Source organism: Paralichthys olivaceus, chromosome 13 (assembly GCF_024713975.1).
Source record: "Paralichthys olivaceus isolate ysfri-2021 chromosome 13, ASM2471397v2, whole genome shotgun sequence".
Lineage (NCBI taxonomy): Eukaryota > Metazoa > Chordata > Actinopteri > Pleuronectiformes > Paralichthyidae > Paralichthys > Paralichthys olivaceus.
Genome location: NC_091105.1, coordinates 4631737 through 4658677, shown reverse-complemented (window position 1 = coordinate 4658677; position 26941 = coordinate 4631737). Strand labels below are relative to the sequence as shown.

Sequence of the window (26941 nt, the reverse complement as noted above, 5' to 3'; positions counted from 1 at the left end):
CAGTTTCTCTCCAAAAGCGTCTTCTTTATTTACTTCTCCATTTCATTAAAAAATTACTATTTATGTTCTGAATCCAGAGAAGTTGAATGCACTTTATGTAAAATACAAGAGTCGCCTTCTTCAACAATGGTTGTTCAATCCACGTTGAGTTTAAAATACAGAGGAGTGTCAGCAGGCTGTCGGCCTGCTCATACAGTATTTGTTACATGTTATTTCAATATAAGAACATGAAACGCTGGAGAAACTTTGCTTTAACGTTGAATCAACTTCATCCACAAAGAAACTTTTCATGATGAATTAACAAACTGTGTAAACACACAGAATTACAAAAGTAGTGAGAAAAGAAAAAGTCTGAATGATAAAATAAAGAGTCCAGAGATCAACTAACAAGACAAAAACACTTTCAGGGATAAACAACAAACAAACTAATCAGTTCAAATCATTCGATTTCACAGACTTTGAGCAGAGTGAATCCTCTTTGAAAAACAAAATCTATCTATCTATCTATCTATCTATCTATCTATCTATCTATCTATCTATCTATCTATCTATCTATCTATCTATTTATTTATCGATCTATCTATCTATCTATTTATCTATCTATCTCCATATCTATCTCCTATATTCACGTTGTTTATACAGTGTTTAAAATATATTTTGTAATGTAAAAATTTTAAATTTTAAATACTTGTTGAATCAACTTTATATTATTTTAACTGTAAAAATGACAGAGTGCAAAGTACCGAGTGTCAGTTAACTTTTAAAACAACTTCTTAGTTTCTGATGAATGAAGTTTGTGTATTTTGAGAATGAAGTTTGTGTATTTTGAGAATGAAGTTTGTGTATTTTGAGAATGAAGTCTGTGTATTTTGATGTGTTATCAGAGTATTCAACTTCACAGGGATAAGAACCAACTTCTGAAATTATTAGTGCGGAGTTGCGCATGCGCCTATGGAGAACAGAGGTCTTGTCGCCATCTTGTCTGCAGCCGGGCCCCTCCCTTTTTAAAAAAAAAAATCCAGTCCATCCACGTGTTTTGGAGATCTACCGTCACGTGGCAGGAAGTGGTCACCGCGTCACATGACTCCAGTGCGGAAGAGGTCGTCATCGTAAGAGCTGTGAGTTGGAAGATCTGACAAATGTGAAGAAATGCGAGTGAATCTGTGCAGAGGACAGCGTGTGTTCGTGTAGTTTGAGTTACTGAAGCAGTTTCATGTAAGAGGACATGTTTTCTGAACCACGTTCGATTCCCTCCGAGCTTTTATTCAAACCCCTCAGAGCTGCTCAGGTCGAGTTAACGGAGGAATCTGTCAATGGCTGCATGTGGGAATTCTTTTTTATCATGACAGGATTATTAGACATTCAGGTTATTTTCCCGTCATCTGAACTGTGACTTGGTGATTTTATTTCTGCAGCTCAGTGGCTCGTGTTCATTTTCATGATGTCCTCGTGTTTTCTCAGATCGTTTAAAGACTGAAGATGTCGTGGATCAAAGAAGGTGAATTAAACCTGATTGAAAAGATTTCAGCCAATGTCCTAAAGGTGAGTGTGAATCTGTGTCGTTTAATATCTGTGTGTGTAGCTCCAGGTTCTGTTTGTGTCACACAGATATGCACATTTCTGGAGAAAAAGCAAATAGGACTGTCAGCACACATCGATCCATTCACACATCGTATGCAGCAACTAGACACGACTCATTCTACAAATATCAATATTCTTCAATATATATAAATACTTTTTTAGGCCACCAGCTGTACGCCAACTGTATTTTTAAGTGACGCTTCGATCTGTTCTTTTAATCCAAAGTGAATACATGATCACAATCAGCTCCAGTGTAGGGCTGCACCTCACATTTATTATTTTCTCAATCAAGTGATCATATTTGCTGTTAATTGTAATAATCACTTTTCAATCAAATGCCAGTAAAAAAGTGCAAAATGCTCTGAACAGTTTCCACAAGCTCAGTTTAACGTCTTAAGATTATTATGTTTTTTATTGCCGTAGATATGTTTTTAAAGAACAACCCAGTTTTCTCTCACGTGGACATTTTACAAGAAATATGGCCGGCGTATAATTTTAACATTATGTGATGTCCATGTCATCTCTTGCGACTGTCCTCCTGATCTGTGATGTGTCCCCCAGGCTGGACCCATGCCGAAACATGTGGCCTTCATCATGGATGGTAACCGCCGATTTGCACGTAAGAAAAACATGGAGCGGCAGGAAGGACATATGCAGGGCTTCAACAAGTTGGCAGATGTGAGGACACACTGGGTTTAAAGTTTGTCTCCTTCATAAACCTGTCACCTGGGCTTCAAATGGTTTGTCCCTGTATGTGTAATCCGTTGTTCCTTGCACACACCAGACACTACGTTGGTGTAAACATCTCAACATCCAGGAGGTGACAGTGTACGCCTTCAGCATTGAGAACTTCAAGCGCTCTAAAGACGAGGTGGATGGGCTGATGGAGCTGGCCAAGCAGAAGTTTGAAAAGCTGTTGGAGGAACGGTGAGTTTCAAGTTGAGAACGATTTAAAATGTGGTTTTACTTCGCTGGTGCTCGTGGGATGTTTTAGTCACATTTATACATCTTATGATTCACTGCTTCCTTAAAGTTGAGGGAACCAATTACAGTGCTGTGATGTTAAAGTCAGTCTATGCAAGTTTCCTTGTAAGACTGAAACTTTCAGTTGTTGCAAAATGAATCAAAATGTCTGTTCAATGCTTCAGGAGGGTTTTTTGTTCTGGGAGGAAATATTTCAGTTGTTGTAATTTGACACAATAATAATCAACAACACTGACACAACCACCACCTTATTTCCCACATAGTAAGATATACAGTAGACAGATGCTAGGCATGCTAAGAGTCACACAGGCTGGTTTATAAACAGGAATGCACATTATCAATTATTTCTGTCTGACTCAGACTGTTTTGTCCTATTCATTATCTAATTAATTATTAATTAAGCTGTAACTTTGGTCCTAAGTGCGAAGGCAGATGAACGTTAACCCAGGGTGACTGCTATGTGGAATCTAATGCTTTCTAACCTGCTGGCAAGTTTATGAACATGGTGAAATGATAAGTGGCTTGAGAGTTCAGTTACTTGTGGTTAAAGCCTGGAAGTGCTTACGAAGCACATTGCACTGTGTCCTAAGTCTTTCAAACTTAAAAAACCTATGGGGATGATGGAGGTGGAGTCTAACAGACATAAACGCGTATTTTCACTTTTGGTATCGATTTCATCCCAGGTTTGGTCTTGAATTGAATCTAAGTGGTATAAAAGATGTGACACTTTCAATATGTGAATCATGTTTTACAACCCTTGTGTTTATAGCTACATGGCCGCTGCTTCCAAGACAACGTTTTATGATGGTTAGTTGTTGTGTTGAACATGTGATTCACCTCGAGCACACAAGACACTGAACTTCAGACTGTTTTAAACTATGCTCACAGATGACTATATAGACAATCCTTGTGTGTCTCTGTCTCAAATGTACACAGACACGTTTCACCGGCTGTGAACAAAAGACATGGTCGTCTGGTTCTCCCTGTTCTTCCTCTCCTCTTAACCCCCATCCTCTCTCTCTCTCTCCCCCTGCAGGGATAACCTGGAGAAGCATGGTGTGTGTATCCGGGTGCTGGGGGACTTAGATATGCTGCCGCTCGACCTTCAGCAGCTGATTGCCAAAGCTGTGCTCACAACCAGAGCTCACAACAAGTATGTTCATCAATGTGGTTCTACCCACCTGACATATACAGATTTTATTTTATATATTTTTATTACGATTAATAACCACTTTATATAAAATCTTTTTTGCAGATGTTTCCTGAATGTGTGTTTTGCCTACACGTCACGATATGAGATCACAAATTCCGTGAGAGAAATGGCTTGGGGAGTGGAGGAAGGCCTGATCAAAGCAAGGTGAACAATTTAGACAATAAATAGTTAAACTCAAATCCATAACACGACATAAAGTGTAAGACATTAACCAGATGATGCTTTAATGAGCTCTGTGTGTCTTTGTGATGCTCAGTGATGTTTCGGAGGCGTTGCTAAGTGAGTGTCTGTACAGCAATAATTCTCCCAATCCTGACCTGCTCATCCGCACATCTGGAGAGGTGCGCCTCAGCGACTTTCTTCTCTGGCAGGTGAGGAAATTATTCAAGTAGGATTGAAGATCTGGATTTCCAAGCTTGGTTGACTGTTTGGGAATCGCTGCAAACGAGTGATTTTCTGATACGAGGACCTGAGCTGTCACAATGTTAGTTCAACTTGTTTGTCCGGTTATGCTGCTTAAAATATTCACCTCCAAACATCACTTTGAATAAAGCTTCATTTTTTGTTTGCCTTTTCCCCATAGTTATGTTTATTAGTATTTCAATCTCAACAATCATTAGCTGCAAAAAATGGGAATAAGAGGAATTATTTAGTTATTTTAGTTATTTTATCTTTAACCTTCAGCTATTTATTATAAAACTCAACTGTAGTTTTGGAGTGTATCCACATACAGGATTTTGTTTGTATGGTTTTCATGGTTTCATTTAATTCATAAATGAATAAACTTAAGATTTTGTACGGATTAACTTTTATCTTCCATCCTGCAGACGTCCCACTCCTGTCTAGTGTTTCAATCAATTCTGTGGCCGGAGTATTCATTCTGGAACCTGTGTGAAGCCATTCTTCAATATCAGCTAAATCATAAATCCATCCAGGTAAGGCTTTTGCGCCACCAATATGTGAATTGGCACAAAGAGCACATGTCAGAATACAGCACATACCATGTTTGTAATCAAGGCAATTCCTGCTTTTATGTCTAATTAGAATTTGAATGTGCTTCGTATTTTAGAAAGCCAGAGACCTGCATCAAGATCATCAGGCTTTACTGCAGCTAGAAGCGGACCAGGCCTGTATAGCAGAGCACCTGCAGCATCATGGGAATGGAAAACCTGCGGACGCCCAGAGGAGACAAGAGGCTCTGCTGCACTACACCACCTGCCGGGAAGAACGAGTTCAGGATTTCCTAGAAGCACTAAAGCACAAGAGAGACTCTTACTTTAATGACTTATGCAGTGAAGGGGTCTCGGCCTAGGAAGACTTCGAAGAGGGAAAAACAGTCGGTGGAAAGGAGGTGAAACTCCCCCATCCTCTTCACATGAGGGCTTCTGTGGAAGAAGACGCAAGAGCGAACAGTTACTAGGCACGGGCTCATTTTGTTGCTGATTTGTAAAATACAAGAGGGCGATTTTACCCCCATGGGGCTGTAGAAAAATTGTGATATTTATGATTGTAGATTTTAAAAAAAGCAAAAGAATCTAATGTTTGGAAACTTCTGGTCAAGATGTAGTTAAACAATTGTGTGAATTAACTGTGAAATGCATGCTGTTGATGGGAAGATCAAATTCTCTGTGTGAAACCCAGAGACCCTGTGTTTTGTAAACGCTTCTAAAGCAGCCACTCACATTAATACAAATTAATAGTCGAGGCCCAAAGAAAGTGTTGTGTCTTCAGTGTGATGTTGGTGAACTAGTAACTAGATTTTGACCAGCTTTCTTAACAGATCAGAGACATTACTGTCTGTCGGATATGATTAAAGGAAGTATGAATCGTGCCTTTTTACTTGTGTGCCACATGCTTCTCTGGATTTCTGTGGATATTTGTGGTTTGAGACAATCTGGTCATTTGAATGGAATCGAATGACTCCTGTGACAGAAAAAACACATTCAGATCAGCTTCCTCTCCCAAAGAAACAGACCTCAGCCCTGGTGTTCCCACATGACGACTGATTACTAACTGATTTGTGTTCCATAACATCTGAAATGTTTCTCAAAGGCCCCTCAAGCCCTTCTGCCCTGAACTAGGTCCAACTTGTTTTCCCCTGCAGGGCCCTGAATGTGTTTAACATGTGGCCGAGGTTTTCTGTTCAGCTCAGCTTGTGTTACAAATCAGTTTTATACTTTTATTGCAGCATTTGTTTCATAGAATTCAACTGTGCAGCTTCAGATTTCCATGAAATTTCTTGGAGGGATGAGACACAGGCCAAAGAAAGAATCCGTAACATTTTGGTGCAGATCCGGACAAAGCAATGAATCCAGGAATGTTTTTTCACTTTCTTTAACATCGTTAACACTTTGGAGACTGATATCTATGAGAGTGTGCAATTTGGTGCAGCTCGAATTCATTCAAGTGGAATGTTGGCCGGTATATCTGCATCTGGGTTCATATTTTTTAGATGGCACCGGGTATCGAACAACATGATATCACCCATCGATGGTTATGTAGATCGATACATGAAAAACTGTGAAATTAAGCAACATCCTCCTCCTACAGTGACTTTTCTTTAAAAGTTCATCCTACAATGTAAACAGCTGCAGATAAATATTAGCTGTAGCCATTCTAGTTAGTTAATAATCTGCTTTTTACTGGGACCATCAAAGATTGATAATGGCTTTTGTAAGCTTGTGTTTGAGGATTTAAAATTTCAAGATTGAGATCTAAAAGATCTTGAGCTAAATGAAAAATTGTAAAAGTTTTTGATAAGATGTTTTTTCTTCTTCTTCTTTCTACATGATGAGGAAAGACAATTGGCACTGACTCCCAGTAGGTGGCAGTAGCAACATCAGACACTGGTGTCCATCCTGTCATGAATGTGTTTGAATAATTTTTAGTAAATGCAAATAAATAAATAAATAGATAATATTATTATTATCACCCTTTTTAGACACTTGAAAACTAAAAGCTGCCTATTTTTTTAAAGTAAAATAAACAAATGGGCAAAACAAATACCAACTGATAGCAAACAGATAAAACTAGGAAAACAAACCTAATGTGTTTATTAAAATCACATTAACACATTTAAAACTTGGTGCAAAAAAAAACCCCATCACAGATGTAGTGATGTTGAGGTACAGCGCCCCCTATGCGTCACTGCGCGGCATCGCTCCCCAGCAAGCGTACTGCCTCTTTAAGAAATGGGCGTTCCCCGCCACCACGTGACACGCCTCCGTCCAATGACAGACGCGGAAACAGCAAACCGGCTGGAACCGGTTCGCTTCTTACATTTCAGAATAAACTACAAAAACATTCGTCTGCGTTTTACATTCGCCATTTTACACTGCGACCACCGCGCCGTCGTGTTTCCTCTCCCCGGAAAAAGCTCGTATCTGTCGGTGTAATCTGTCCTGAGCGCTGCCGTTCGACCCCTGCCAGCAAACATGGGCAAAGCGAAGGTAATGTGGTTTTTTTTTTTATTTGATTTGTTTGATTTCGTTCAGCGGCCGCGGTTTGGTTTAGTCGTCCGCGATGCGTGTGATACATTTGTGCATCAGGGGAACGTCATCATCATCGGCGTTCACAGCAATGGCGGGTGATCCGTTATTTCATCCTGCAGCCCGCGAACCGACGACAGCACAGCACAGCGACGTCGCGATGCAGAAAGTCAGAGAATCTGCGGCGGAGAGCCGGCGACAACGAGGCGACGCGACAACACGGCGCGTTTAACAACAAGTTGACGTCCCGCGTCCGAGCTCCCGGGCTTATTGACGGTGTCACTGTGTTTCCCCGCCTGATGCAAGACTGTTGTGAGGAGGAGACATCTTGAAATGTTTCACTCAAACTTTGCATTCGTGCTGTTTGTGTCAACGCGATGGTTTGACTTATATAACCTCACGAATTCATTTGAGGGATTTTTATTTTATTTTTTTTTCGTGCATATTGACGCAAAACATTATTTATTTTTTAAAATATATTTTTTTTTTAAATTGCATCAGCAATTTTTGCATTGAATCGATAGACTGCACGTTTTAAACTTGATTATTTTGGCAGCAGCTTGTGTGGATTTATTAACATCGATGCTAACATGCAGCGATGTGGAATCAATGGATTCTCGATAATCAACGATTGTTCAATTTGCTTGATTCTGCAGCAGCAGCGTTTCCTGCTTTTAAAAGTACAGATTTAACGCCCCCCCCCCCCCACCCCCACAAAATAAAATAAAATAAAAATAAAAAAAATAAGAAAATGTGATTTGGATGTGTGTAGATGAGTCTGCAGTCGTGTGTGTGCTGACGTGGGTTCGAGCCTCAGATTAGTAAAGTCATAATCTCGTCGGTGTCTCAACAGCTGTCTGTCCGCGCGCTGACACAAAACAAAGGAAGCTGTCAGGGCGCCAACGCGCTGCCATGGCAACGGGACGACCCGAGTTTGAATTCAAATATGCGCGGGAAGTTCTTTGTCAACTTCAAAAACAGGACAGGCGGACATGTCTCAATTTGTCTCCGGGCCTTTGTGTCCCGCGTGTCCGCCCCGCGGCGTCACACCCACAGACAAACCGAGCGGCGCCGGGTCTGATGGAGATAAACATGATGCTCTGCTTTTGTTGATATTTTACAGATTGTGCAGATTTTTTTATTTGATTCTAATTCTTGTCCCTTGTCTTTTCAGCAAAGTGTGCCAATAGAGGTATGGATGAGATAACTTGTTTTTTATATATATATATATATATATATATATATATATATATATATTATTATTACTTTGATGCACGACTGTCATACAAAGATGTTATATTATTTGGTGATATAAGCTAAGTCATTCTGGCTGCTGTCCCACATTGTACCTCTGTGTTTCCCTGTATTTTATTTATATTTTCATTTAAGCTCTTATGTTAAAGACCCTGGTCAGACTTGGTATTAACACCCGTCCCCTGTAATCCGGGAAAGACACATTTTAAATCGGATCACTCAGTCCACACTGAGGTGATCTGAGACACATGGAACGTGTCCTGGATCAGATATGAACGACCGCCCACTCAGCTGACGTCATCTTAACCACAGCTTTTTCACAAGTAATCTCAAATATTACAGTCAACTGTTTGTGGCCACAGTTTTAACCCGACCGCCACATATTGGTTTTCTATTTTTTTTAATAAGTAAATAAACTCATTATAAAGTCATGCATGTTGATTCTGTCTGCCCCGACTTGTTAAAAACAACATCATTACTTGAACCGACAAACCCGGGGCTGTCCACTTGTGCTCCGATCTCTCAGGTCTGAACAGGGTCCAAAAAAGGAAATAACATACATTTTATTAATCAAGTTTTTGTTTCTATTTCAGCAAAGAAGATGTTCTTCACGTCTGGCCTCGGTAAGTTTACTGAGAGTCACCAGCAAACCACTGAATGCTGCCCTCTGATGATTCTGCATGTTTGTATTGCACATGCTTTTTTCCCCGATTTTGCATCAATTTATTTAAAATATCACGATGTTGGCTGCAGTACAGAGCTGAATATTAACCCATTTGTAATTTCTCCTTGTTTTACAGAAAAATACACTTGCACCAGTGGAGAAGAAAAAAACTCTGGCAAAAGTAAGAAACTGAAATCACTTGCAGATTTCAACAGAGAGACCTTTGAAGGATGTTTTCATCATGTGATGATTGAGCACGAGCTATAAGTAATCAATTTCCATGTTATTTTACAGAAGGGACCGAAAGCAAAGAAGGCCAAGCCAGCTGAGAACGGGAACCCCAAGGCTGAGGTTTGTTTCTTCAGGAGAGAAAGCTGTTGTGACACCATATGTTTAAATATTAAAATATACATATATGTTTATTTTACCTCAGTTAGTCATTTCTTCCAATGTTTTGGTAATGCAGAAAAACTCTGACTCTTACAGGTTGAAAATATGATTATTTTAAACATATTTACTCTTTGAGAGCTTAAAAGTTTAAAGGCTGTTGACAAAAACTCCGTGGTTAGTGATGAAAACTGTTAATTCAGGTTTTCCACAGCGTCAAATAAACAGTGAATCTGATCATTTGAAATTTAGGCTGATAAAGATCTTAAAGGGTAAAAATATTACTTTGGTAATTCTCTACTAGACTACTTCCCCTTGTGGGATTTCTAATTATGGGGATGTCTAAGTAATTATTGGGCTCTGATGTTCCTTCATATCAGTCGCACTTGACGTTAGTCGTAAATTTCATTCCTTATGGTCGTGAGGAGTTAATGTTAACTTGCTGAAACCTGCCAATTAAAGTTTGTTTGAATTGTTAAGACTTTATTCTAAGATGTATAAATATAAAGTTCTCAGTGCACTTATTCTTCAGTACAAGCTGTTATTGTCTGAGCTATTTAAGTTCAGGGCTCAGAAAACTGACCTGATTTAATTATTTATTATTTTTAAAGGACATAATTTCATGTCAAAGCGAGCACCGCATACAACTCTGTTTTATGTTCTGTCCCTGCAGGAGCCAAAGGCTGAAGCGACCGAGGCCAAATGAAGAACGGTTGATATGCTCACTCTGTGTACTTGGTGATTGTACAGTTTTAAATGAGTATTTTTTACCAAGTTTTATATTACAAATGTCATTTATAGTTTTTTTTTTTTTTTTTTGGCTTGCACTTGATGTAATAAGAACTTTGTTGTCACACTCATATCCATTTAAAGATGATAACCGTCCATATCTTGTAGACGTGGCATTTTAGTTTGTCTAATCCTGATATTTTTTTTTTTATTATTATTATTTTGAACTGCTGACTGATAGATATCTTCCCAGTTGGATTTTACTTCAAATTTTAAACATTATGAGGCAGCTAATGAATATTGTTAAAATTCAGGGGAGAACAGGAATTTCACCCTTTTGTCCCCTTGTATTTTAATGTTAAACTAATACAAACGATTGCTTACCAAATGTTTTGAAACACTGTATGTCGACATTAGATGTAGTCAGTGGAAATGCCACAGAAAAATACTGTTATTGGGTGAATGGTGTTGATATATTCCCAATACTTGTATAATGTGAACCTGGTCATTTGGTTTAAAACATTCTGTTAAGTTATGTTTCTGTTAGGAGAGAAGAAAGATTTTTCTGGCTTCATGGTTGATCTAAATGTTCTTGAATAAAAATTTTCAAAATGTCATCCTGGTGTAACTTTGTCTGTTACTTTGTTGAATGATGAAAAACTTAAGGAAGGGAAATAGAAGTTGCCCTTCCCACGGTGGTCACTGAAACCTGCGATTGTCACTTAGGTCAGGAGGAGGATGGGCGTCCATTTTAAACACTTTGTCTCCTGAGTATTTTGAGTACATGAGCTTTGTGTAATGTAAATCTACTTAATGCTCAGATTTAACTACATTTCAGACGGACATCTTATTCTCTCCATTACATTGCAGCAGTTGTTTAACATAAAGCGATGTCATTCTTCCTCTGCTGCCTTTCACTGTAAAAGTGTGGTCTTAAACATAAACAGGAAGAGAAACAACAAACATGTTAAAATAATAATTTAAATATTTGGACAAAAATAAGTCAACCTTTGGAGAACCCTGGGTGTTGTGGTGGTGTAGTACCAGTAGAGGACAGTACCACATCATGACAGACATCAATACATAAAAAGTACTTTTCCAGCTGAGGTATTCCTCTGCTGTAAATTCTCCACTCTGAGAAACTTGGTCAAATATGACGCTCATTGTTTTGACCAGCTGAAGACTGAGGACGTTATTTCATGACATTTGTTGCTGTTGTGTAGTTAAGTGATGTATTCAGCACCGTGTGATGTCTCCTGTGTGTGTGTGTGTGTGTGTGTGTGTGTGTGTGTGTCCAAATATAGGTCAAGTATAACTTGAGGTTAAAGTCCAATGCAGGATACAATGGTTTCAGTTGAATACAAACCTCCCATTTCAAGATGAAATCTGAATATAAAGATTTATATCTCTGCAGATATTCTATTTATTCCATTTAAGAATCTAATGTTAATATGATCAACCCAAAAAAATCTTTTTGTTTTTGAACTAATTGTTAAGGCTCCAATCAGCCAGAAAAGCCTAAAAAGGTTTATTCCTGAGCTCGGAAACAATGGACGACAAAAACAGCAACAACGAAAAAGACAGAATCACACCACAAAGTCGACTTCGCTGTTCTGGAGCTTTTGATTGTGTATCACGATCATCCTCAGCAGATTCACGTTTCCCAGCTGATGAGAGATTGTAAATGTTTTCATCACATTGAGCGTTATTCTTCTTGAGGTCTTGACGATAAGAAAAACGAGACATCGTCCCTCCAGAGATAAAATCAAATACATAAACGTAACAGTTCCCTTCTGTTCCCTTTAATACACAGAGTGCATCACAACAGGAAGCGATCTTAACATTGGACCCAAGCAAACGTCCACACTTACATCTGTCTAAATGTCTAAATGTCTCTTGCTGTATATAGGGAGACATTCCATTGTGCTGGCTGTCCTGCGTTCCTGAACTATTTGAGGGAGAGTGTGGCGTCCTATACATACTGTACAGTAAACACATAGTTAAAATGAGTTAACCATTATGTTACTCCACATGTGGTGATGTCCGGGGTGGAAGATGACACCAGGGGGAACATGTAATGGGAGGAGGGGGGGGGAGGGGGGCTGCAGCACAATTACAGCATACAGTTCAATTCGCAGGATGAAAACCTGCAGCTGTGACCGCTCTGCACAACTTTAAGGAAGCTAGTTTCAAGGAGCACCCAGTAGCTTCCACGGGTGAGAAGTTAATCCCAACAAGGTCGTAATCGCAACTAGATGTTATCACCTGGAAGTCAAACCTTTTCAAACAGGAACTTCTCACCCTGGAAAAGAAGTTTCATCTCTTAGAAAAAAACTCAAACATCTATTTTTTCAAAAGCTCCAGAGAAGAAACATGGAGATCCAAACAAATGAACTGCAGCTGTTTAAATCTCAACTGATCAATTTTGAAGAGCTGGAATGTTAAGCTCTTCTTCTTTTCTAAAGATCATTGTTGTCTTGAAATTTAAATAGAAAGAAAGCTAATCTGAAGAATCTGCATGACAAAGGTGCAAAAAAAAACTCCAGTGAGGTCAAAGTTGAACTTTCAGTCTCATCTCCTGCAAACAAAGAAATTTAATGTGAACATCCGCAATTTACAAACATTCAAACCTTTTTCTGAGGAGCATGCAGACATCTTCTAAACCCTGCCACGTTATTAAGGTTTTTAAATAAAACAACTCTGACAGAAGGGTGAGCAGCACAGGCTGTGTGTACTTTATATGTGTTCAGGTGTTTCAGTGCATGTAAATAACGTATGGAGGAGGAGGACCACATGTTTCTGCACACACACACAATCAGCACAGACCGTGGACGAGCTCATTCCTCGCAGACGTGGGGTTTCTGTGCGTTTCACATGCTCAGTGCATGCTTTGTGTGCTGCAGGGCTCTGAGGGCCCCACCCCCCCTCCTCATATAGAACATGTCCCGGCTTCCTATAAAGACTCTGCAGCCTGGTGGAGACCTCACACCGTCCACCCAGACCAGCCTGCGCCCCTCCCCCTCCCCACAGTGCAGCTGCAGGTAAGAACACACGTTATTTCACTTTTCACACTTTTCCAGTCAGGCCTGAAACAAACCCTGAGGAGTGACCTGAGAGCCAGAGCCGGACACCTTTGTTAGTTCTGCAGACACCAGCGCCTGGTTTTCTAGTTTTTTTAATAAAAAAGGAAAGTGTCCTGCAGCTTGTTTGGCTCTACTTTATTTTCTCATTGTTAAACTCGCGTTAGAAGTTAAAATGTATTTTTGTACATTTTGACCACGTGCTCACACACATTTGTTCTTTTGCTTTGAAGGAAACAAATATTAATTGACGCCTGTTTTCTTGTGGTGACGATGAACATCGAGAATCTCTGTGTTGATCAGAGGGAGGTTGCTGGTTTTCAGAGGAAAACGGTTTTAATCGAAGGTTGAAATATGTATTTAGTCAAAACTGTTGCTGTTAAACATTTCTGAGCCAAAAATAATGTTGTGTATTCTGGATTTTGTCTCAGAAGTTAGAGTTTAAAGGACAAAATGTTCTAAAACACAGCCAGATAGAAAAAAATTTGCCATTTATTACTATTTACTGTGGTGTATAATGCTGTGGCTACACTTTGTGAGTAGAAATATACCGGCAATGTCTATTTGTAGTCATTTTAAATACATTTGAAAATCATGAAATGATAGAAATATTATTTTCTTGAGTTCCTTGAAAATGTAAAGAACAAGATGACACTGGTAGCTTTAAACCTGGGATGGTTTTTTTTCCCAGTGTGGCTTTTCATTCAGTGTCATTGTGAAGATCTCTGTAGTTTCTATTTGTATAATTTCATCACAGTTAACGCTGATTAAAAGCATTGTTTTATTGTGAGGTGCAGTTCCTCAGTGCTGCCACTGGGTGCAAGCCTGCTCTTGTGTCTTCTGTACATTGTGTGCTCTGGCAAACAGGAGAAAATACACTGACCCCCTGTCCTTACACTGTGTTTTCTGGGATATGAGTCAGTTAGAACTTCAAGGTGAAAGATTACAGATGAATGTAGATTGGATTTTGACTTTTAATCGGATGCGTACTAAGCTCTTTGATATTTTATGTATTTTAATTCACATACAGGTGTTTTTGATCAAATTAAAAGTCAGGGATGATCATTTTCTCATTCCATTGCTTGTGCTGTCGGGTCAGTTGTAATCTGCGTCATTTTTTTTGGCGTTAGAGTCTCTTTGGGACACTTCTCCCTCCTTCAGTAGATTTACATTCATGTTTCAGCCCAGTTGCTGATCGGCTTTGAAACAGTAAGTGAGAAATGCTGGGTTTTAATGATGGTTAACAACTTTTGAGATCTGGCTGCTTCAGCTGACAAACCCTCCTTCAATATGTGACTTGCCCCAAACTTTCTCTTTGTTTCTGTACGTCAGCCATGTTGGCTTCTTCACAGCTGGGGCCCCAAAATGGAGGCAACACCTTGAGTGTCATTGTCACGTCTGCCAGGAATACACAAAAATGGTTTGATCTCTTTGTCCCTCAATTAGCTTCAGCAGTTGATTTGTCCTCATTCTACACCAAACCCCTGAGTTATGCTTGTTACATACATAGAGTGAACTTCAGCGTGTTTTTTCACAGGGCTGCAGCATAATTGCCAAAAATGTGATCAATAGAACGGCTCATTGGGCTCCAGGGGAACGTAAACAGTAATGAAAATCATCATTAATAACAAACAGTTGCCTTGGTATCATTTTCTATGTAGTTGTGAGACTTTCTTATGATCCTGAATGTGTTTTGTGTGTATCATCACCACGTGTTGGTGAAAATGTTTTGGTTATAGAAAGACGATAAATAGGGTCCGGACCTTGTGACCAGTGGTTCCCGGTGACAGCGCTGCAGTGAGAGCTTGTGCCGATAGAGCGCGCAGCTAAACTACCCTGTGACACAGAGTAACCACGGCAACAGCTGTGTAGCTACATGCTTCAGTCATGGAGAATGCCCAGATGGACGTGTGAGCGTATGTGTGCCACTGAGGAGGATGATAATGATGTAATCCTAAAATGCCGTTGCCCGGCTGGAGATTCTCTCTCTCGGTGCTGCAGACTCTCACATGAGATCTACTTTGCTGGAGGCAGATGAGCTGCGGAGGGAAGTGAGGTGGCATGAGAGGGCAGGACCAACAAGGAAGCAAGGGAGCTGGAGCTGATTGGCTGATGGGTGTAGAGAACACAGTGTACCCAACACATGTTCACAGGCTCATTCTCATTTTGCTTTTAAAAATAAATACAATTACAGACCAATGTCATTCAGAATTAAATGTCTATGTGGGAGAGATGGATTATTTCAGACCTCCCATCCTCCTATTATTTTGATTGCATTCTGCTCAGCATCTCCAGATGAAAAGGGATGATTCCCTTTTACAAGTTAGACAACAATCACTTTTCTCTCTCTAAAGGAAAGGTTAGATTTGAAATTAAAAGGCTGTAGTTTGAAGCACACAAGTCTTAAATGTCCAAACCCAGATTCCATCTGTTCTTGACTCATTGAATCTGTATGCAGGCAGTGTTTTGAAATGTGTCCAGAAATGCCACATAGCTAGGAAACGCCCGCTTGCTTTTACATAAGACCTCAGGTAAACTTGAATGGTTGGCAGGTGATTCACCTGGACTCATGCCCAATCTTGTAGTGAACCAACCCAACCCAACTCTACTCATCAGCTGAATCAGCTGCTGGCAAAGTTTCTCACGGTGTACACATCTTTAAACAGCTGCTGAGAATATGTCTGTGATCAACTCCAAACACCTCAGACCCCATGATCAAGTTAAAATAACCTTTGTGCAGAATGTGTATCTCACTAGCTCATGGTCACTCAAACAAAATTGGTGAAAAACTCACATTGTCTCGACTCAAAGTACACGATAAATACATTTCCCCCAAGGAAGGTTTCTGTCATTGTTGGTATTTTTTGCACACGGATGTTTGTCCATGATGAGCTTGGTTTTGATTAATTTGCTATCAAAAGAGGGTGAAGTGTCACGATTGAAAGCCGAGACTGACTTGCTATTGGTCGAGTGTTTGTGTATCTGCGGGACCTCGATACCTCAATCACAATCAGGACTTCACAAACTCTGGCTCCGGTGACGTCTCATTACGGCCCAAGATGGCAGCATCTATATCTGGATGGAAAAATGATCTTGGGTGATGTGAACTCTCTTCAGTGGGTTTGTGTGCTCAACATGCAGCTCTCCCCAGACCGTGGACTATGCAGTGACCTCTGATGACCTCTGCATCGTCGTCCTTTCTTTACACTAATGTGTCAGATTTTTCTGCATGCGTTCAATAATTCAGTCTGGCCCTTACAAAACTTTAATTGTCCCTCCGTGTACACACCCTTGCTATACTAGTTAGCAGCAGATGATACTTGACACTGCACTGGAGAAGTTCTATTTACAAACGGAGCCAAACTATCTGTGGAATCTGCACAGTCAACTAATGAGCTGAGGAAGATGAAAGCACAGGTGAACGCCTTTTAAATAAAAGGTGCATCTGCTGCTGCGATTGTTTCTATTCTTATAATTACTCAAATATTTGTCTCAAGAAAACAAGTAAAAGGTGATGAGGGTTCATTTGCACAGCAGCGAAGTAGTTACAAGTTCTAGTTTGAGTTGAAGGAGGAGAAAGGTGGAAGAGGTTAAAACAGTTGTTGGTTGGAAACAAGCCTACATCACTGGATCTAATTATAGTAACATGGCACATTAAGGGTTTGTTAGACAATAGCTCACTTGAAACAAAATTTCACAGCCCTTGGGTAACCACTTTTTTTATCGAGCATAAAATAGACCGAAGACCACTTAGGTATCAGATTACTTACGTCGTAGACTAAGCTGTGATTTCATAATCATAGTGTTGTAAAGACGTCCACCAGCAAGCTTACTTTGTATGTAATGAGTTATGTGGCTGAGTTTGACCCAATGCCAATTCTCATTGTTTCCTGTTTCCTGCATGAAAACTTAATGTATTATGCAGACAGTCGCTAACTGCAACTATTTGTTCATTGAAACAGAAACAGATTATGTAACACACTCTGCCACGGGAGTGATTAAAAAAACAAAAACAAATGCAACTAAAATAGATGTAACTAAAAGGGGGAACCCACTGTCCTGTGCCTCTAATCTTGGATATTTATCTGGGTCTTGATGGACAGACCTGAGGTCCGTGACATTTCATTTCTGTGTGAGATTAAAAGCAAACATCAGGCTGGTTATGTAACACCACAACAGGATATGCGTGCTCTGTTGAGAGCACATCGCCACGCTGTATTGTTTTGTATCGTTACTTTTAACCTTATACCGACAGAATTATGAGCAAATCATACCCGGCAGCTCTCAAAGTGTATTTCTTGCTTTGGAAGGAGCCGGAGAGGGGCGTGTTCGGTAACCCAGCCCACTGAGAGTAATGCTTTTCGACAGCATTGTGTATGTGTTTGAAAGTGGGCGTGTGTTTGGTAGGCAAGACCGCAGATCTGGTTGGGTAAGAGCAGGGTTGTATAAAAAGGTGGAGCACAGCAAAGAAGCTCTCTCTGTAGTTCAAGTTCATCGGCGTTTGGCATCTGTTGGGATTCTGGCCGGGGAGTAGAAGGTCCAAGCGACCAGTTGGGTCTGACTTTCTTTGGGAGGTGAGGGATTCCAAGCCCTGGTTTCCGTGAAGACCGACTTTTTACCCGAGGAGCAACCTTTAAAGCTTGGGATCGCATTTCTTTTTCTCGTTGGGGGGGTGTAACTCCAACCAGGTTGGCTCATCAATGCTTCCCACATGTGTTTCCTTCTCCTCAACCCTACACCTCACTTTCCTTGGAACCCTAATCTCAGATTTAATGATCAACGCCCCTGCTTCCATGACATTGTGGTTGTTGAAGCAAATGCGTTTTGTGTCTTAGTGCACAATCTTTTCGGATTCATTGACTCTTGCCGGAATGCGTTAAGAACCAATTTCGAATTCTTAGTAGCATTAATATATCAAATTCGGTACATTTTGTTCTTAACTCATGGTTTGACATCGATCCATCCAGGAGTTTCTCTGTGGTGTTCTTTCTCAACTTGTGCCTGCATCATGCAGTTACATGTTGTTGATCAATTACACATGGAATTGTCCATGTGCAAATAGATGAAATTGTCAGACTGTGATGCTGCATGAATAGAGGCTCTGTTGCTCTTCACCCGATCTAGTTCAAATATGATCATTATATAAAAAGTGGGGGAATTTTCTGCAGAATCCATAAAAACAAGAAACTCTGCCAAGTGGGTCGGACCTTAAAGAATTCCAGATGTAAACTTTGTTTCTTTGCATAGTGATCCTATTGAATCTGCACACATGGAAGTTTTGTGCAAAGCCTTCAGGCAAGAGATGTTCCCTCCTCACGCATGGATCAGATGGTATTGGTGTGTTTGCCAGCCCGCAGCAGTCTTCCTCCCTTTTTGGCAGCAAGACTTTCATTAAAAGTTAGACCCTTCTTATCTCATAACCGGGATCCAGATTGATCTTCCTCCAGAAAGGTTCAGATATTAGATTTTGTTTATACATATCTGATGTGTTTGATGCAACAGTCCCCTCTGGTGGGAAATGTTAGTTTTCCAATTGTCTTTCTTTGTTGGAAACCTGATCATTGATTCCTTTAAATTAATTGTTGGATTTCTCTGCTGATTCTACTGAACTCTTGATTTTCTTCTGTGCAGGTCTTGAGCCACTCCAGATCTTCCCTCAGACACACATCCAATCAGGAGAAATGATCATCAGACTGGGCCGACTGACACCTGGATACTTCCGTCTCCTCCAGGTATGTACAGATTCACCACCTTTTACAAATGAATACAGAGTAAATACTCAACGAACCTAATTTCATCCTGAGATGCTTTAATGCACGAGTGAAGTGGATGAGATATGTTTGATTTGAATTGTTTCTGACGGGGGAAATAAGTGAAAGATGTTTAATCTCCACCCAGTAAACCATCTATAGGAGTAAGTGTGCAGGTTTTTCTTCTTGTGCACTTGTCTTCATTCAGTTCTAATTTGAACTGGGGCCCAGTACGTTCTGCGACCCACAATCCACTTTCATCACCAGTGTAATTAGGGATGACACTAATCATTGCGATATCCTGTCCTCCTCGGTTTCCTTTGTTCCTCCTGCTGTCATCATAATCCACTCATTAGACGTGATCCTCCATAGGCCTCGTCCATTGTGTAAAGTTTTTGTTCACGTATTTACTTTAATTCGAAAACAAAGGCTTGTCACCATGTATAGATTTACAGTGACTCAAATGCTTAACGGACCATAAAGAAGTTGACTGGTTGTTATGCAAGGTTTGACACTTGCGTGAATATTAGCTTTGCCACAGAGTTTTTTTTTTTTTTGGTAGAGATTTTACTACCATCTGCAGCTTTTCAATTAATTTAAGTTAAGTTAATACAAATATATAAACGTTTGGTTCGACAGTTTCTCTAATTTAAGTCACTTGGATGATTGCTGACTCAGCAGGGAGACAAAGACTCAGATATCAGTGGAACAATATGTTTTCTCAATGGTGTGAGCAGATCCTGGAGTTAACAAGGAATAATTTGTCCTTAGATTTTTTTATGGAAGGACACTGCCCATGTAAATCTAGACCTGCGTTATACGTTTAGCTAAACTGGCCTCGACCGATGAGAGAAATGTGCTAAACCTTCTTTGTTGACGGTTAATCAACCATGGCTCGTCCCACCAGTATCACCAGAAGTCTTATCTGACGTGTGTATTGTATACTTTCTTTAAATGAATGGGGGTGTATGCGCAGCTGTTGTGGATCCTTCAGCTGATATAGAACAAGAAGGAGCTGTACAATTAGTCGTCATCATTCTTTAAAACGCACACGGTTTGATTCTGGGTTGATGGTTTGCTCTTTATACTTTGTGCTCAGAACATTGTGTTCTCCTTCTGCTGCACCCCCCCCCCCTCCTAAATGTTTAATCACATGGCAGAGGGCTGTGGAACTGAAGTTGGTGATGTCAGGGCTTTTTAAGGGAGAAGCCTCTTAGCTCTTCTGTGAAAATTTGCTTTTACATTTTTGTCCGTTCGTGGTTGAAACAATGGAACAACGCTCTGAAACGTTTACCCTGTTTGCTGACCTCTGACCTTTGTCCTGTTTGTCTTTGTCTCTGCAGAGGCAAGTTGCCGGCGAGGTGCAGATGCAGCCGCAGGACCGTGCTGTGAACCAGATCGCCATGATGCTGGCCATCATGGGCCTGAGTTTGTCCTACTACAGTGCCAAACAGATGATGGAAAAGGTCCAGGCCCAGCCAGCGCCCTGAGGAGACTTGACTACACTTCGATTGATTGTTGAAATAGTAAATGGACGAGCCAATGAGGAGTGAAGGAGATGGAGCGAGGAAGCAGGAAGGCACAGCAGTGTCCTTCAGGACCGCACTTTTCTCACCTCACAGTCATAGTCACACTCAGACATTGAATTTCCGGTATCCCTCACTTACCAACACTTTTTAGCGTTTTCTATATATTCCATTGTCGGGGCCTGGAGGGATTTGTGGCTCACTTTGGGGGGGGGTCGTGGTTAGGATTGGTTTTCTGGCCTGGTTTGGGTGGGGGATCAAAATAACCCAGCTGCCTGCCAACAGAGTCCGACCCGTCACAAAGGTACATGCTTGCACGCTGCTGTCAATACTGTTCTAAGCAACAAATCAGAAGGGTGAGCTCTTGCACAAGAGTGAATTGTGCCAGTGCTCAAAGCTCGGCCAAATACAGTTGAATAACATGAACAGTAATGCTCTTTAAGGGAAAGCACACTGCAATTGAGATGCACCTTTGTATGGACGTGTTGGCAGGTTGAGGACAATGGTTAAAGGGGATAAAACTTTAGCTCAACCCGTTTAGATTTTCATTTTTTTTTCTTTGCCTTCACAAGAGAACCTTGCAGCGCCTGTGAACAGAGAAGGAGTAGTACTCTCATACTGTGAATATATACATAAATATATATACTTGTGAAATATATCTGTAAGGTTGAGAGAACATTTGCACAAAACTTCCGACATGTTTAAAATACTTCAACAGATCCGCAAAGGGACTTAAAATATCCACCACCTTATTTTTTGGTGTGTTTTTTTTTTTCTTCTGCGATTTCACGCTGCTTAACATTAATCGAGTTAAGTCCTAGAAATAATAAGTGTGTGACTACCTTGATAAGCACCCTGGTTCCTGCTGTATCAAATACATGCGAACATTTATCTTTACTGAACATTGCATGGGTGTGCTGACTTTTAATCAAAACAAAATTCATGAGTCTCTGTTTTTATTGATGAATGAATGTATAACCTTATTTTGTAATGATTTAATAAAGCTGTGAATTTTTTGAATTGAGCTGTACGGTGGATGTTTAGTCGCGTTGACTGAGCTATTTGAAAACTAAAGTAATCCAAAACTTAGACTGTTGTTATTTGCACAGAAAATGAATTAAGTCTGAGCTTTCCTGAAGTAGCCACTCGAAGCTGCAGCGTCAGTCAATCATCTGCACGCAACAGGAAGTCCTCAGGCTTTCGCACATGTTGTGTTCTTCCTTTGCGTGCCAATGAATGTGACGCTCACGCACTAAAAGTGTTTGAGCATAAATGGCATCAAGAGCAGAGAGGGGCTTTTTCTTTAAAACGTTTTTCGTTCCGTGTCGACGATGGAAGGGTTATTGGAAAGGAGCTTAGATGACTTTTTTTTAGGTGAATCCAAAATGCTCCACATTTTTAAAGAAATATGTTGGAAGTGACCTGGGGCAGTTTTGGTTGCCTGGTTTGTGAATAAGCCATAATGTGGTGTTTCTGGATGGAAACAGTTTGTTGAGAAGATGGTATGTAAGAATATTTGTACGTTTTTATAATATGAATACATCAGTAAGTTTGGAGAAACAGGATTTGGATCGAACGAAACTGATTTAGCACCTGATTCGCATCTTCCCCTGCTACACGGACATTGTTTGAGGTGGATTGGCGATGGCTTCTCTGCACATTCTCCCATCCTGGAGTTTCGCACATGCCTGCTCCCAGGCTGATGTGATGCTCCGTGACAGGCTGAGACCTCGTTGGGACGCCACGTGCCCCCCCCCTTGCCCATGCCGCAAGCTCCTCCCCGCCGCCCTGCCTCTCCCCTCCCCCTTGCACATCACTGGACGAAGATATCACTTTGGTATCTCAGTGATGCTAGAAACAGGACACAACCCTTTAACGAAGAGCGCCTATTGGCTGAGCGGTGATGCGTCAGCCTGGTTCTGAGCCACAGAGGCAAAAGGGGGCAGATAAGGCCATTGGTGGGGAGTGTGGGTGAGGAGAGGATCATTATCCTGGGCTCCTCCTCCCTTTATTTTAGTTTGTGCCAACATCAAATCAATTATCACAAAGGAGCGTATGGATGCACTCGGTCAAAATGAAGTAAAGGTTTGTAGATGCCGTTCGTGAAGGGCCCTGGAGCTTGATACTGAAGAATGTCCGGAATGGGTGGGAGCTGCAGGTGTGAGCAAAAGACACAAACAGGACTGTGGAAGTCAGTTGTAATTTTCCAGTCACCGCTTCACAATTATCATAAATACGCTGAACTTGTGTCTGCATGAAGAAACCTTTATAGCGTGTGGCAATGGGAGCCTTGTTGCTCCTCTGTTTTTCTAGACAGGTTATATAGTCATGAGATATTGTTTAATTATTGCTTTGAATGGTGCTTGTTCTGATTCAAGTCAATTATAAGTATACAGATTTGTTCTATGGGCTGTACAGTTTATGAAATAGCTTTGTTTTATATTAAAACTGAAAATCAAACTACTTTTAATGGCTGATGAAGTTTTAGAACCCCACCAGGAATTCCTTGTGGTCTTGTGAGGTTCTGTAGATGAAGAAGTTCTGACGATGAAGTTCCACACATTCATTCCTACCTGTGAAAATATATCTTGTGTGTTTTATGTCAAATAAAATAAAGAATAAAAAAGTCTTTGCTTTGTGGATTTTTGATTTTATTGTCCTGCGAGAACTCATGACCCACATTAAGCTGGTTTGGTTTAACTTTTCTTTACCTCTTTGATTTCAATAAACTCTAAACCTAATGCACCATGACGTTGGTTGCCACTCGCTAATAAACCGAACAAAGAAGAAGATTTCAGTTAGTACATGTCAACGATGAATGAATCCTCCATACATGCTAAACTTAGTCATAGAGCTTCTACAGGGGCCACCGCTCCGGCCTCAGCTCCTCTCTCTTCCTCTTCCTCTTCATCAATACACATTCATATCCCACCAGTGCATGTTAGTAACTCTGAACGTGATATCTTTCACAGATGTGAGGGTGATGGTATTGATGCTTTGCACTCAGTGACAGAAAGTGTCATGAAGAGAAGTTTAAACCCGGGTTTCTTTTCACCTGACTAATCACTGACCATTGTGGCCATAGGTTGGATTGGTTGTAGACACTGACGCACACAGCCCATCCCCCAATTTAGATGTTAGGTTTCCTAACCTCTTCAACCAAGTAGGTCAGAAGAAGTTTATCCATAATATATTCAAAGCGTCTGACAAGATCTTGGTAGAGCTCCTGCAGAGTCAGATTTTAGTTTGTGTACCTGGCACATCAAAGTGTTGTTCATTCATCACACCCATGTTAGACCGGGTTCAGACTTCCTTCACAGATTCATTTAACACACAAAATGTAGAAGAATAATCAAGTCACAAGCTTCCTGATGTGCACAGACCACATGAGGTCACATCTCAGCATCCAGGCCGTGGAGATGGCAGCGTGCACGTGGCTGGCTCGGGCACGTGCTACATGGAGGTACACTCCGGGGGTGGCCTCTGCCCGGGGAGTGTAGACCATAGACTGTATATAAAAAGGTGTAGACGTGCAGTCGGTAGCAGGGAACATGCTGTCTCTGAGCTCCAGACACCCCCCCCCCGCCCTGCAGCACAATCAGCAGCATCTCTTTTTATCTGCTGCCCCATAAAAGCTCCTGTAAACGATTCACCTCTACTCTTTAAATTCCTCTTATTCTATGTTTTTACTGATCGTGAAAGTTTGTTTGATTTAATCACTTTTTTAGGTTCCGTAGAAAAACGTCCCATCCTATGAAGCAATATTTAAAATGTTGTTTATAGGTTTACAGCTGTTGCTCCCATCAGCCCTTCACCCTCGCAGGTCAGTGATGTAGGACGCCATGTTCTGCCTCTTAATCTCACTCTGATTTTTTTCTCCCTTATGTCCCATGAGTTCTTTTCATTAGGATTTACTGAAAAGCTGCTTATCTCTTGACTCGAAGGCTGTTTGTTTCTCTATTTATGGGCTCAACTGTTTTTTTTTTCTCTCCCACAGGATATTTCTTTATGACTGTTGCCAGCTGATGTCATCTCTTAAGTGCCAAGAAAAAAAAAGTGTGCAGCTATAAATAAGCCTATCCCACAAATTAATTCTTTTGAACACAGTGATTTTTACACTTGGACTAGGTCTCTATTTATTTAACACTTCAAATGAATAAAAGGGTATTTACTGTAACACAATAATAATTAAGGCTTCTCTTATGAGACAGAAGCGCTGGCATCACCTCTCCAGCATCAACACAATGACTTTCATCAGTGTAATTCAAATTATATAATGTTGGGAAAAGTATCCCACTCTTTGCACAGACAAAACATACAGTGGTAACTTTACTGTCTCAGTATTTCCTGTATGTGTTCATCCCCTTTTAAAGTCTCCCAGTCTTTGTTCAGACTGTTCCTTTTGTTAATCACAATCCTCAGCCTGAGAATGTTGTTTCAGCTCCCTGCACGGTTTGGACGGGCACATTTTTTGGTTGAGCCACGATATGAGCAGAGCGGGGACGCTGAGCTGCTGATTTCCTGTCGGTATCGTAGGGGAGCGTCTGTGAGAATAACCCAGACTGTGGGAGCCAAAGCTGGAAAGAGTCAGCGGTTTGGGAATGATACACTTTCATTCCCTCCATTTAAAATACTACATTCTCTCATTATAGTTGTTGAAGAAGTATTTATGTCACGAGGAATCACAGATTGCTCTGAGATTGATTCTCTGGGCAAACTAGTGACATGTAAGGGCACTTTCATGGATTAGTAAATTATGAAGATCAACACCTTCACCTGTTCAGGAGCCGTCACTTTTGACATTTAATACATTTAATTGGAATTAAATATGATGAGTGTCTGCATTTATTTCTTCTCATGTTTTGTTAACTCTGCTTTTGCTTTTGACATTCTTTCTATTAACGGTTTCTTGTCACACCTGTTTGCATTTCTGAGGAAAGGAGTGTCTTGTCAGGAATAGATCACCTTTCTCAGCTGTCGTTGTCAGGTCCTGACATACATAGTTCAGTGGAATGGCTCGGGGCCTAATGACCCACTTTTATCTTTAACAGTAAACAGGAGCTTATATGAGTTGTGACCTATAGCAGCGTACTCTCTTGCACTCACCTGTAAGAATAAAGTTTCTTTTCTGTGTAACTTATCTGTCTAATCTTTATGGTATGAAGCAAATGTTTTACTTAATTTAAAAAGTAACTCTCGTCGTCAGTGAGTCAAACCTGACACATTCATTTTTTCTTTAAACAGCAGCTTTATCTCTTCTAGGAACAGGTCAGTGGATAAGATACACAACGTGCACAGTGCACGGTGCCTTCGTGAGCCACTTCACAACAAAAGGCCTCTGGGTTGGACTCCGGCTTGCAGAATGCCTGTGGGTGCAATGAGCGGTTATACATCATACATCTGTAAAAGGAGTAACAGGTCACATGATATTTGAAAAGTGTCACATTTGTACATCGCCTCATTGGTACGTCACAGGTACGTTTCTATACAAGTGTGTGTGTGCATCAGCGTACGAACACTCACACGTATGCAAGTGTGCATTTTCATATTTTTGTCTGCATGCAAAGCAGATTGTCAGAGAATGCAGTTCCTTGCACGCAGCTTTGCTTTGCACACATCCTTCCTTGTTATTCCTGTGTTTTACGAGGCTCTGCAGTCGTGAGGGCTTTGGCGCTGTGACTTCCTGTTGTGCCAACTGTTGTGTAACATCTAACAAAATGCTCACTGACAGTTCGCCCCCCTAAAAAACATTTACTGTTATGTTTGAGAAGTTTGAACCAGTTTAAGTTATTTACACGTCGGCGTGTTTTGGTTCCTGCAGACTGAAGCCCTGCAGCTCACACACAGACTGTCTCTCTGTGTCAGCACGTTTCTCTGCTTATTTTCCTTCATCTATACGGGTTTTGTGTAAGTTCTTGTGTATTTACACTGTAAAACCCACAACGTGTCACTCAGCTTACATAAAACACATCTTGTTTGCTGCTGCTGCTGCTGCACATGACTTCTCTCTTTACTTCTAACTCTGCCGACAGCCTTTCCCCTACTTTCCTCCTCTGTCACTGTCGTATCAATATCTCATCTGACACCTGATAAACTCACACCAGCGGCTGCTGCAGAGCTCCGTAACTTAGACAACTTTCAAGAGAATGCAGAGTTCTACGATAGCTGTTGAGGAGACATGCTATAGGTTTGTAATTTTAATTTGGGTCGTTAAAAGATTTGTATGCTGCATTCAACACATCACTTCCCTCACAGTGTTCATTGCTGCAGCTCCTCTTTTCAGCC

At 40.7% G+C, this 26941-nt stretch overlaps 1 protein-coding gene and 1 long non-coding RNA gene across 5 annotated transcripts; both read left to right on the top strand.

The window, feature by feature from the left end:
• Positions 1-997: 997 nt before the first annotated feature.
• On the top strand, positions 998-5609 carry dhdds (dehydrodolichyl diphosphate synthase). Of its 3 annotated transcripts, none has more exons than XM_020092564.2 (9): positions 998-1118; positions 1462-1542; positions 2143-2259; positions 2366-2508; positions 3602-3718; positions 3821-3922; positions 4035-4149; positions 4606-4713; positions 4848-5609. In XM_020092564.2, exons 2-9 carry the CDS (start codon positions 1480-1482, stop codon positions 5088-5090), a joined length of 1008 nt encoding a protein of 335 aa, XP_019948123.1. In that variant the 5' UTR covers positions 998-1118; positions 1462-1479; the 3' UTR covers positions 5091-5609. The 3 variants fall into 3 exon arrangements, with proteins under 3 accessions (XP_019948123.1, XP_019948124.1, XP_069393549.1); XM_020092565.2 differs by having other exon boundaries at positions 1071-1215; XM_069537448.1 differs by having other exon boundaries at positions 1079-1323.
• Positions 5610-13201: 7592 nt separating this feature from the next.
• Positions 13202-21676, top strand: LOC109633544 (uncharacterized). Of its 2 annotated transcripts, none has more exons than XR_002203005.2 (3): positions 13202-13341; positions 19012-19112; positions 20474-21676. It is a non-coding gene; the product is annotated as an uncharacterized lncRNA (long non-coding RNA). The 2 variants fall into 2 exon arrangements; XR_011245887.1 differs by lacking the exon at positions 13202-13341 and adding an exon at positions 17852-18068.
• Positions 21677-26941: the final 5265 nt, after the last annotated feature.

Bases quoted from the DNA above. Each gene is read 5' to 3' on its own strand.
- dhdds (XM_020092564.2), top strand. From the start codon at position 1,480: ATGTCGTGGATCAAAGAAGGTGAATTAAACCTGATTGAAAAGATTTCA. The intron at 3,719-3,820 runs GTATGTTCATCA...TCTTTTTTGCAG, and splicing joins ACAACCAGAGCTCACAACAA to ATGTTTCCTGAATGTGTGTT. The intron at 4,150-4,605 runs GTGAGGAAATTA...TCCATCCTGCAG, and splicing joins GCGACTTTCTTCTCTGGCAG to ACGTCCCACTCCTGTCTAGT.